At 27.2% G+C, this 13,818-nt stretch overlaps 1 protein-coding gene across 3 annotated transcripts in view; it reads left to right on the top strand.

Annotated features, from left to right (window-relative positions):
* Window positions 1-13,818, top strand: part of LOC112684747 (receptor-type tyrosine-protein phosphatase kappa) — a 154,975-nt gene that overhangs the window by 103,249 nt on the left and 37,908 nt on the right. For all 3 annotated transcript variants that reach the window (XM_025556411.1, XM_025556403.1, XM_025556419.1), the window contains one exon: window positions 7,454-7,541. In XM_025556411.1, the coding sequence (XP_025412196.1) occupies window positions 7,454-7,541 (88 nt within the window). The remainder of the gene's footprint in view (window positions 1-7,453; window positions 7,542-13,818) is intronic.

The raw sequence follows: 13,818 nt of genomic DNA, 5'->3' as shown, positions 1-13,818 counted from the left end.
ACACTATGTACGTGTATTCAATTAATTCTGTTCAACTACATATCTGTATATCTCTGTTGAGTATACATTCTACAATACTTTATATTCTATTAAATCAAGTAATGTCCCGAGCATACATTTCATAATGTAGGTACTCGAAACATTAATTTAAGTTATCAACGATTGAAAATGTAAGTAATTCAAATGGATCTAAAATCAACATTAGGAATGAAATACTATGAGTATATTTGTTTCAAAAAATATTTTCATTCATTTTCTAGTCATTCATGTTATTATTTTAAAAAACACTAATGTAATTGATAATCAAACTATAACGTATGTCAAAATTACATTATATCTATCTAAAATATGTTTTCCTATTCACAACATGATATGTCATTGTCAAAACAAAAATATAGTTCCACTTGAAATCTAAAAATAATCTATTTTTGATTTTTTGATGAAAAAATATTTATTTTTTTTTTAATATTATCCATTCATCATCAAAAACTGGATATCATATCATGCTAATATAACTTTGAAACCACATACCTGTCTTACATGTAAAAAAAAATAGCTTTTGAACATTTTATATAGTTAAATATAACTCTATAGTATATTGTTTATATAAATATAAGTATAATTTTCTTAAACATACACATATGTAGGTGATATCAAATAATTTGAGCTGAACCTAATGTGTATTATATAAACTGAAAACTATCATAAATCACTTCAATAGTATAATCTTCAGGCGTTTTTTTTATTTATAAAGTTTTTTCAAATCAATAAAAAATAAATAATAAATAAATCAATGTTTTATATAAATCTATTAAATAAAAAAAAAATTAAATTAAATTATTTATTATGCATTATACTAATTTTTCCGCATTATACTAATTTTACTAAAATTTATACTAATTTTATTTATCCTTATGCCTGATGTACTCGATGCGCAGTTCTTGTCACTTGCACTAATCATCTAGAAGTCACATGAATTACACAACTATTTGTTTATTGCACACTATTTCCAGATATTTTAGATTTCTGAATTTTGTTTCTTCTTGGTAATTGCTGAATTTTAAGTCCCGCATTCTCGTTTTCATTTCTACAACATTTAAAACAGGTAAATCCATTTCGTCCACAATTTTCTAAGAAGATGCCTCTCGCATTTGTCGTTTTTTGTATGAAACATATTTAGTATTCCACAGACATTCATATTGTTTAAAATATAGCAGAAACCTTATTGTTGTTTCTGCACTTCATTTATCTGTCACATTAAACTTTGGAGTATTCAAATAACAAATAAATATTATAATGATATGGAATATTTAAGGAATTTAATTTGAATATAATAAAACAATTTACTTATTTTAATTATTAACTTATTTATTTAATTTAATTCAAATTATTTACTTCGGTTAAAATAATAAAATTTTTATAGACGTATGAAATATTATTTTTATTGATTCTTTAATTGAAACGATTGTTAATGTGTGAATATAAATAAATATTATGAAAAGTGTAAGGCGGACAATTTATACAAATATATATATATATATTTAATAAAATAATTAATAATTAACTGAAGAAAATATTTATAAACCTATAGGTATACGTATATATTTTTAGGACATGTATTGCATCATAGTACAGTTTATTTAAAAAAAGTTACAGGTTTATAATAATATTTTTAATAAAAATTGTAATTTATTTTTAAATATCACAATAATAAGACAAATGCATATAACTCGAGGTATTACAATTTCGTGTAAATAATGTAAACAAGTGACATATTTTATAAATTTAAGTACATCTTATTTAAATATTCTCTAAGATCCACGCATAATTTAAATTTATAATTTAGTCGACATCATTCACCCGTAGCTTAAAAATGCCAATCCATCACAAATATTAAAGATGGGCTTAGTAGGCTAAACGTTAAGTTTACATTATCAAAAAATTAATGTAAATCATATGTACTTAATTCCCCGGAGAGTTTGAGTAAACTGTAGTTTTTTTTTTTTTGTGTTTTTATTTCATTGTCTTTGCAGTTTTGTTATAAAATGATATCGTTTAAAATAATGGGGCCATTAGTATCCAAAAGTACTTGAAATACTTGAAAAAAAAATCACTGTTACTTTGTCAAAGTACTCGTACTGTGAAAAAAAGACAACTTTTATGGCTATGTTAACTTTAAAAATACCCAGAAGAGATATTAATAGAACCATATACACCTCTATATATAGACCACAGTAGTATATAGTTTATAGAAAGTGTTTAGGTCTCCCGAGTAGTTTCCCGAAATGTAATAATCTTTAGTCCAGTTACAGGTGCTCGAGGGACATTAGAAAATTCTCCTGCAATAGAGCGACATATATATATCTTCTATAAAAAGGCAGAGACAGAAAGAAGAATTCAATGATAATCACCACTCGACAGCTATTCTATCGAGTATAGTTTAATGAACCCAACTCTTCCTAAGGGTAAAATGAAAACGTTTATTACGGCGACAAAGCGAAGTGATTTCCTTCTTCATGCGTCCCCTTTATCGTCTCTTTCAAAATTGATTTCTCAAGGACTCGTTTGGACTATAAGCCACCGCTGGCTATGATAAAATACAGCCGTTTAATCGGAAATTGAAAAATATCAACGATTTATTTTTCTTTTGGGGTTTTCCCTAAAAAAAAAGAAAAAAAAATGATTGAAAAGGAAATCTAATAAAACAAAACTTATATCAAGTATGTCCATAGTCCCTACACGAGTTGAAAAAAGTTCTCGATAACATGATGAAAACATGTTTATTCGGCTACGAAATCGTATACAAAATCGTAAACGGTATATATGTTACGGGCGAAGCATAAAATTTGGGCATTTTATACATTTTCCGGATAAAATATAAAATGCCCTTTGTATGTAGGGCAATATAGATAACAGATTATATGATTTAATGAAATATGATAAATCAATGAATAATCACATGTATTTATATTATTGATTAATTCATCTCAGTAGATATAATTAATTGCACCACCAATCCTTTCTTGGCTGTGTTCCCTTTTTTTTTTTTTTTACACGATTCGCAACTATTTACGTACAGCATAATCATTTCTCTGGTGATATTTTTATATTTTGTATTTACATCGTGTTCCATCCTGTTTCGTTCACCATGTCCAATCGATAAATGAACATTATGTATCAAATTACTCTTCATTATATTCATAATATTTAATTTCGTTGTTTTCAGATACTAGTACAATTAACTTGTTAACATCAGAAACTTTTAACACGTTAAGTATATTTTTTTCAAAGTTTATAATCATTCGGTACCTTTTTCTTTGAATTGCTTTTTAATTGCTTTATATGTAAAATTAATTGATCATAATTTAACATGGTAAAAAATGAAGTATTTGAACTTTTTTTTTTTAACAAATTGTTGAAATTTTTATTAAATTTTTCCATATTTGAATAAGTAGTTACGTACGCACTGAATGAATTAACCTGCACTATATAAACGATTCGCGGTTACTAAATAGTTAATTTTTGAGGATAGGTAAGGCCGACTGCACGATAATCACTACAACTATCTATAATATAACTTATAAATCAGTAAATATACTAATAATATATTATGTCACGTTCACACGTATAATATGTAGATAAGCAGACATCCTCATTGTAAAAATACGATAAGAACAAACAAACTAGTTACAGATAATAATTTGACTTTATTACTACTATGTTTTACGATTTATCATATTTCATTAAATCATATCATCCGTTGTCTATATTTCCCAATATACGAAGGGCATTTTATATACTGTCCGGACAATATATAAAATACCCAAATTGTATACTTTGCCCTAACATATTATAGATACTTGTATATATACATACCACAATAAAATATTATATTACGTCAACGTGATATTTTTTTGCCGCTGATGTGTGTTCTACAACAATGTAGAACACAAAGAATAAATATTAGTAAGGTTTATGACACAAATCACAACCCTTACTAATATTTATTTATTTTCATTTATAATTGGAATCCAAACGTCTCAGCATACGGTGTTTGATGTTCGATAATTTTATTAAATTTCAATGGTTGTGTGTACGCCATGTAAAAATAACGTTAAAATATCGTGTTTATTATAATCTTTTAACTATTTATAATATTATGTACTATATTTACTGCTATATTTTATAACTATTTATAATTATTATATAGCTATTCATTACTATTATTATCGCTCAATAAAACGTACATTGGCGAAATATATCGAAAATCCGAAAATCTTTTCTTATCCACGTATTACGCGTGTATACGCTAATAATCTACTATAACGTAGGAAAATTTAATCTAAATCTTGATAATGCATATCGTATCTACTTCTACATCTAAATTAAATAATTGCTGTGTGGAGGGAGGTGTCGGTAATACTAATATGTATACATTTTATTCCAGTCCGCCGCGAACTTTGTGAAAAAATACAACAACCCGTTTGTCCGCAGCGGACTTTACTACTCCGCGGCGGAGCGGCGTCTGGCCGCGCGGACAGTCTGCTTTCTGTTTGACCGGACTTTTAATATTTCATGTTTTAGGTAAAAAAATAAATAAAATCCGGCTGATAAAAATATTGAAATGCAAAAATATTATAGGTAAAATCAGGTTGAATTATTTATAAATAAAAATGTGAACCGAAAAAAGGAAGAAATACACAAGAAAACATGTATTAAGTAGAAAAACCAATGAAACTTTTTACATGCCAACAAGTACTTCATTAAGCCATAACAAACATGGCGCTGTATCTTTCTCGTTAGTTATATTATTCCACTCACGTAACATATAAATCGTCTCTGCTACTCGCCAGCCATATAATATACCGTTTCCGGTTCAATATCTCTAGAAAATTGTATCCTCTAAGTAAATAGCTATTTCGCCGTATGACACGAAATGTGTTGAATATATTAGGATTTTTTTTTTCCTGTTCTTGTCATCTAATTACTTTGTTTGCGCAGTATGTGATATTGTTTTAACACCAAACATTTGCTGTTAAAATTATTCAACTTATTATTTAAAAAAAAAAAACAATCGTAAAAATACAATAATAATAATAATAATGTGTAAACGAAAACCAAATTATTTTGCTAGAATAATACATTCCGCCAACATAATCTCGTGTGACATACAAGGCATATAATATAATGACGATTTACTAAACGTGTCTTTCCTGAAAATCTCAATATTTATACTCTTTTAAAATGGAGTAGGTGTTTGATCGTTTTAAACTAACACTTTAATAAGCGTACGTGAATCGTACTCGGTGTTCATTCAATTTTTCCACGAGATTCGATTGAGAAACTCGGATGAAAATATAAAATAAAAATAGTATTGAAAAATATTAATTTTAAATTACATAAAAATCATAATTTCATATTCCCTAACACATTGGTTCAAGTTGTTTTTTCCAGTATTGCATCTAGTTATTATAATTATTCAAAATACATAAAATTAGTATATTTTTAACAAAAATCGAATTTGTTCAATGTTCTTACCATAATTTTTATAAAATCTAATTATTTAATTATTATTATTATTGTTTTAATTAGTAATGTAATGTATATTCGAATATCAGTATTCGATGCTACAATGCCTAATTTGTTTTATTCGTTTTTCTATGACAAGCTTTTTTATACTATTTATTATTAATAGGTAATCCATATCTACACAACTAAAGATAATGTATGTCAATGATTAATCGACCTAAATACGAAAATAGTTCTTATCTTGCAGGTACCTGTCCGTAGTTAGCTTTATTTTATTCGTTATAGCCGATAACTCGTAATAAGCATACTCATTGTAAACGTATATTTTAACATACAATCATATGTGCCGTGCCGGGACTTAACGCTTTGTTTGTTGTAAGCAGTATCTCGTTCTAAGCGATACTCGCTATAGTGATTTATAGTTTATACTGTATTAATAATAATTGAATTATGATATTCGAGTATTTTGCACAATTTTTAATTTTTGTATTTTAATTACCCTGTCAAATAGTAAATATTGCTGGCTTCGAATCCACTTTTTGAAGGCTTTTATGCACCATAAGCCATATATTATTATTAAACGTTTTGTGTTGTAAGAAAACTAAAACGAATAATTTTCGTTACGTATTGTATTGTAGCATCGAATATTGATATTCGAATGTTCGAATATTTGAATATACGAATTATTTACGATAGACCTATTCGAATTCTAATATTCAAATAATTCCCATCACTAGTTTTAATATTTTATTGGCTTGTTAAATATACTAGTTTTATCTTGAATTATTTGTGAATACTAAAACAATACATACTTAGATTTCGTTTTGTTTTTTTCACATAATTGTCGTTTAGCCAATAGAAACTCATAATATTTATGTGTAAAAGATATAATTGTATAACTAATTATATTTAATAATGTATTTTATATTTCATGAAATAATGCAACTATTTATTTTTAAATTCACTTAAAAACAATAAATGTACATACAATTATGTTAAAATTTATGGATAAAGTGTATATAATATTTTAAATCTTCTAGTTAATAGAAGATTTTTTTCGATAAAATTTTTTTTCGTCAGTTTTCAATAAAAGATAGACTTATCCATGATTAAATGTATTAAAATTTATGATTCCATGAAATTTAAATTATTTTCAGTAAAAAAAGGTATGATTTTAATTTCAATATAAATCGATTTCATAATGCATTTTATTCCAGGTCTTTAATTAAAGAATTAATTGAGATAACGTTTAATGTAATTGTTATTTAAAAAATTATACAGTTTGTAATGATGAATATTAAAATTAAAAATTAATTAATTATATATACTCCATAATTTTAACTCATTATTGTTTTATGAGCACAATATAGCTTCTGTATTTTATATTAACTTTTCTTTCTCTCTCTCTTGAATTTTTTAAATTTTTTAAATTGAATAAAAATGTTTGAACTTAAATATATAAAAGAATAGTGTATTTTATTAGAAACCTTAACTATCCACATTTACAACGAACTTGTAATAATTATTCAAAAGAAAAGCATAATAATAGATAAACCGAATACATAAATTTATTTTGTAGTACGTTATAAGAAATAAATTGGTGTATTTAATTTACGAATATATTATGAATGTACATGTAAAAATCTGTTAACAATTCATTTGTGCCGATTTACACCGCCAAAAAAAAAAAAAAGGCACATATCTTGTTTTTATCAATGTCTGTGATATACTTTTATAATGATCGAAAATACGGTTCAATCAATGTCTTGATTTTAAACCGGTGGAAATCGAATGCTACTATTTTTATTACTTAAAATCTAGATTGATTCTATAAAATTATCAATTGTAAACAACGGACTTGCAGTCATATTTTAGGTGATTAAAATACAATACCATATTAAAAATTCTTTATTTACTATTCCAGGCTGCAGTTAAAGTGGAAACGCATTCCTGTCGCCATGCTACTAAGCCCAACAACAAAGAAAAAAATCAAAATCCCAAATGCATTGCTTGTGAGTACAATCAAACAAATATACTATACTATATTACTATAAAATGTAAATCAATCTCATCACTCTGTGCTTTATATATATTTGTATAAATTATGAATTTTATATTGGTACATATCATAATAATATAATATATATATTATATAGATGTATAATTTATTTGTTTATTTATTTATATGTATTAATTTACGAGTTTTAACCATTTGCTAATTTTAATTTTATTATATTTTATTATTATTTTATTAAATAGGATAAATAATTCAAATATTACTTATTCACTTAGTGATTAAAGCATATCAAAAAATTACAAAATGTTTGAACTTAAATTTAACATAGTAGTTCCTTTAATACTTTTGATTTGAAATGAGGATTTTTCAAAAACTGCATTTTTAAATCAAAACAAATTCGGAGCTGAATATGCAACTTTTACATTTTTTAATATCATTGGATATACGAGTACAACGATTTTGCACCCCATTAAACTTGGCATTTTTATACATCGAAATTGTAATAGATCGAATTTAAATATCTCCACTGACTAGATCGAGTAATTCATTTCGTATAATATTTTATATTACGTTCTACTGACACCGTCATAATTTATCCTAACTAACGCCTATACTCTACTTTAGCAATGCATTATATCTAAAATATTTATTTCTATGAATTCGAATTCAGAAGATTTCTCACGTTTGACGTTTTTATGTAAATTATTTTCCTTCGTAAATTTATATATGCACGTACGAATACACGTAAGCATATGTACACATAATACTATGCATACACGTAATACATAAGTATAGTGATCTAACATAAAATAAATGTAAAATAATCTATTCTGGAATTTCAGTTGTATATTATTATTATTTTTAATCTTAAACATTTAGATCAGTCGAAAAAGTTCACAAAGTACGTACATGTTGATGTGATGTACAGTACGAATACCACACGTCCTAAATGAAGGTTTTATATCAGATTTTCCGTACTTGCAATGTAAATACTTAATTAATTCTGTTATTGTAAACATCTATGTGTGTGGTACGTAAATATTATTATACTTTATATAGTTCCAACCGTATAAAATTAAGATCTAGAACAATATCAGTAGTAATCATTATATAATTTGGTTAATTCATCAGTTTACATGTCACTGTTATAATACTAAAAATCATCGAAACGTGATAAATCTAATAGTTTTTTTTTCCTTTTCAAGTCGTGTATGATAATTTTATTTTTAATGCATTCATTGGGTTTGAAGTAATTTTTTTATTTTATAGTACTTTCTTGAGACTGTTTAGTGAATATCTCTGACTATATTAATGCACCTTAAAATCAGCCCTAATTATTTCTTACTTTTAATAAGAATAATTTTAGGCGAAAAGTGAATTATAATTTTTTTTCCTCCGATTTACGTTTTTGTCATCGCTACTCATTGTTTGGAGTACTCAAAGTTTTGCTATAGGCCATTGATTGCGAAGGGCTGATGGACGAAGAACAAACGAAACATTATTACTCTTGCACTGACGATTCCGTCATTTTAAAACAATCGGTACGATGATGATCATACATTTTGCGAGCGGTCTGCGAATTATATTCATCGATCTTGTTGTACGAATAACATATTGTCTATAATTTCTATAGATATATGCGTGAACCTATTAAAGTATTAAATATATATATAAATATCTATAACATATAGGTGTGTATTACAGATAGGTACATACAGACGGTTTTGTTACACTAAACTCATTTCAATGGATCAATACTAAGTTTTACGGTCGGTATGATTATACTCGTATTTAACAAATATATATATATTATGATCATGTGTTATAAATCGAAGTAAATGATTACATTTTCGCTATACTATTATTAAACGATTAATGAACATTACGCAATAAGATTTATGTTTATATATATATATATATATAATTATTATTGTTATAATACATCGTCTGACACGTCGTCACGACATCATTGATCACAATAATATTTATGAGATTAAAATATATATGAAGGTCACGAGACCTTTTGTGTGTATGTTTGAATACCTTCCGGAAGTTTCAAACTGCACGCTGACAAAAAGATTCACTGCTATATGTTTAAAAATATTTGCAATATTTGTTTATTTTAAGCATAATTTTGTCAAACATGAGTGATAAGGTGATCAACTATTTTGGTAAATACCGACAGTTTATAATGACGCCTAAAAAGTGTCCAGTAATGTTTTAAGACCGGTCTTACAGCTGCTTTGAGTGAAGTTGATACAACTTTCTGTAACTCTGTAAACAAAGTTTATCGAGTTCTAAGAACTTTCTAATACGCACAAGTCTTAAATAAGCCTGTTAAGCGGGATATTTAAATCAAGTGGAAATCGTAAGAGATGCTAACTTCACCGACGTTGCTACCTGTCTTATTAATGAATAGACTTATTTATGACCAAAAACAGTTACGGTTGAGACTAACAAATAATGCCATACCAATTAACGATGTACATAATTTAAGTCCAGCCAGAACTGATACATTTTTACGGATCCGGGTGATTTTAGCATATATCCTTTAAATTCTTACCTGTCATCAATAAACCAAATGTGCTAAATAAAACTAACTATAGTTCCACGAAAAATTAACGTTATTCATTAAATAAACCTCAGTGTATACTGTCTTGCCCACCATAATGGCAGTCATCAAATTCGTCGAAAACATATGATAATCTGCATTCTATTGGATAATACGTGCACGCGTGTGTGCTCTTCTGGCTCTAAATCGGTTGTTGGTAATTGCGCCACACCCATTGCGAAACGTTCACATAAATGACAGATACTGGCTTTTCAGTAGAGGCGTGCATGTGACGACAAAGTTCAGCCAACACCATCCAGAATTGATTTACGGGAGAGAATAATTGATGGTCCTAGATTAAAAAAGAAAAAAAGCATATATCTTACGCACCACACAAATTAGTAAAATGTACAGTTTACCTAACAACAAAATGATTTTCATGGTAGATTACACGCATACAAATGTTGCACACATTCACTCCCACTTACCATTAATTTGCCGATGACGAGTGTGACATACAGCGTGACGTTTCGGACAAAATTTTAGCATGAGCCCCAGCGATAAGACAAAGTCTATGTAGAAAATTAGAAAATTTTCCTATACATATGAACGATTACAGCGTGCCGCGACGCTCAAGAAGTTTCAGAAATATTTTTTGTATGCTTTATGACTATTAGACTAATGCACTTTTATTTTGATAATAATTATTTCGGAGAAGCTTCCCCCTTCCCCCTCCCTGAAATATATTTTAGATTCGCTTCTGATAGAATGTTTTTTATCTTTGTTGTTGACGCTCCGTAGCAATAGAACCAAATTTGCAGGGTTAGCAGTATACAGCACTTTTATATGAAGTCGATATAATATCGTATTTCTTGTAATAATAACATGGTATATTTACGCCTGAGGTCCTGATAAGTAGAAAGGGTTTCTTGGAAACCAAGAGCCAAGAAAAAAAATAGGACTGGAGATTATCCTCCGAAAACAAGGAATTCACATAAAAAAAATAATTTGAAAAAAAAATCTTTCTCAGTATGTATAAAGAGACTGAACGTTTTCATCGTCGGCGCGATTCAACTGCAAATGAATAAAAACTGTATACCAATATACATCAATAGTTTTCAAGCTCCAGCCCAGCTTGTTACAATCTTATTTGAAATATATCGTATATCTTTTCTATTTAGATAAAACTAGAACGGCTGTAAGTCATGATTTAATCTTTAGGATATCGCTATCGAAAAAATTGGGAAATATGTGAGATATATAAATTAAAGTACCTAACTACATTTAAAAGTTGCATGTTCCTTATTAGTTCGTTATCGATCACGAAACGAACATAATACTCGTTTATGTGTAAAATTACAATTTCATGTATTTCCTTCGTTATACCCTTATAATATGTCAATTAGTATAAAACGTAAAATCTCGGATGAAAGTCACGTTTTTCAAGAAAAATAGACCAATAATTATATTTTTTATTCAAGTTTAAAAAAAAGCTATATGTCAAGAATCTATTGCAGTGATGAAAGAATATAATTTAAAACGACATTATGATTACAAACATGTAGCAAAATATGCTGTGATACTAGAATAAGGTGACCAAACGTCCCGTTTTAATCCCGTTATTTCCATATTATTTATTATACGTATGTTATTAATGCTTGTAAATAAAATATCTACGTATGAAAAAATATAAAACAGTTTTACTCGTATATTTAAAATGTGAAACCAAAGTTAGAAATAACGGATAAAAGTTTTTGTGGAACGAGCGTCAAGTCCCGATGCCGACGAACTATAAAATTACCGATTTAATAATTTAATAATAATTAAAAGAAAATATTTTATTATTTAGGTTATTTTACTAAAAAAAAGATAAAGTAAAAAGAAATTAATTGTTTATGATATGACAGAAATTTGGACTTTACATAACTCTCGAGATTTGTGACCATATGTGTTAACGTATATGAATGAGGTTTTTTATTTGGGAGGAAAGGAACAGCTGTCCCGTTTTTTTATTTTCTTAATATGGTCACCCTATACTAGAACAACTTCGATTTGACGAAAACTTCATTAAGACTCAGAAGCTAGGTTGTGTCGAAACTAGTTATATCATAGAACGGAAATTTGCCGCTTTATCGAAGCCATTTACTAATGTAAATCTTTTGAAAAAAAACTACTGCTGTGGGAAATCCAGCTAAAAAAATAACACAACTAATTTTCTATATTTATCGGAATACAATGTTACTTCAACGGAAAATACGCAGAATCAATTTCTGATTTAAAACTCCTGTTTTATTCGAAGTTCTTAGATTTCAAAGTTCATGAAAAGTTTTTTAATTTGTTTTCAATTTCATTTACATTATCAGTTGAATCAGCCCCAGAAAATATACAAATGGAAATCGCTGATTTACAGAACAATAAAATATTAAAAAAAAAGTGCAATCGCGCAAAACTTTCAATTTCTTATTCAAAATATATTTATATGGAGGTATATGCTAATCTTCGAAATAACGCATTAAAAATGATGTTCGTTTTTGGTAGTACTTATACTTGTAAACATACTTTTTCACGAATGAATATCGTCAAATAGAAAACTAGAATTCAGTTAACCGACATTCACTTAGAAAACCCGTTGAGAATTTCATTGTCTCCGATAAAACCAAATGTAGAGTAATTAGTTAATAGGAAACAATGTCAGTTATCACGCTTTAAATAAAATAAAGAATTTGTAATTAAAATTTTAAATATGTTAATCTAAATATGTTTTTAAAATGTAATCATAAATAATAAAATAATAAAATAAATAAAAAAATAAAAATAAATAATAATAATAAATAATAATAATAATATAAATTAAGTGTTTGAACAAAATACATACATGTTTATACTACGAATGCGGCCCTTGAAATTGCAGAAAATAATATGTGATCCAATTTATAAAAAAATCTCCTGGCTTACACTACACATATTATATTATATCTTTGAAGATCGCAAATTCGTCGTTTTTGTAGACAACGATGTAATGTGATTATGTGCGCTGTTTTTTTTTTTTTTTGGACTAAACTTAACCTAACCAAAACTAGATCAGAAATGAATAATAAAATCTCTTCTAAAATAATGTTTATTGAAAATAAATTAGTGGTAAAAGAACACGAAATATTCTTACGTCATCTTACGCAATTTAAAATTGCACTATCATTGAACATACGTATATATTAAGGCCTGCACTAATACTAACTAATAAATAAATTTGTTGGCTGATGATCTGAATGGAGAGTAAGGACCCAGACCCTACATGGATATTCTACTGAAATGTTCCATAAAATTATTTACATGGATGTGAAATTCAATAATCAAGTATCACATACTTTAATAATACTATAATAGCTTTACTAATAAGCAGTTTTATCCTCCTGAGGCCCAACACGTATTTAAATTTTGTTATACTACAAGCCCAATGTCAATTTCAATGGACATTTTTTTTCCACGTATAAAGGCCCGGCCTAACCAAAATATTTGTAGTACAAAAAAAAAATGGTGGGCTTTTGTGGGGATAAGAGAAAATGTCCACTGTAGTGGACAACGGGTTTATAAAAATACAAAAATGAAATTAAGCTTGGGCGCTAAAGCAATTATAATAATTGTCCATTATAATGGACATTGGACCTCAGGAGGCTATAGTTTAGTGAAAACCATGCGTACAAGACAAAGCAAATGTTCATAA

The sequence above is a fragment of the Sipha flava genome, unplaced genomic scaffold (assembly GCF_003268045.1).
Source record: "Sipha flava isolate LNK unplaced genomic scaffold, YSA_version1 106_pilon_pilon, whole genome shotgun sequence".
NCBI classification, from domain to species: Eukaryota; Metazoa; Arthropoda; class Insecta; order Hemiptera; family Aphididae; genus Sipha; species Sipha flava.
The sequence above is the reverse complement of the archived record's forward strand: the minus strand, read 5'-3'. Positions and strand labels throughout refer to the sequence as shown.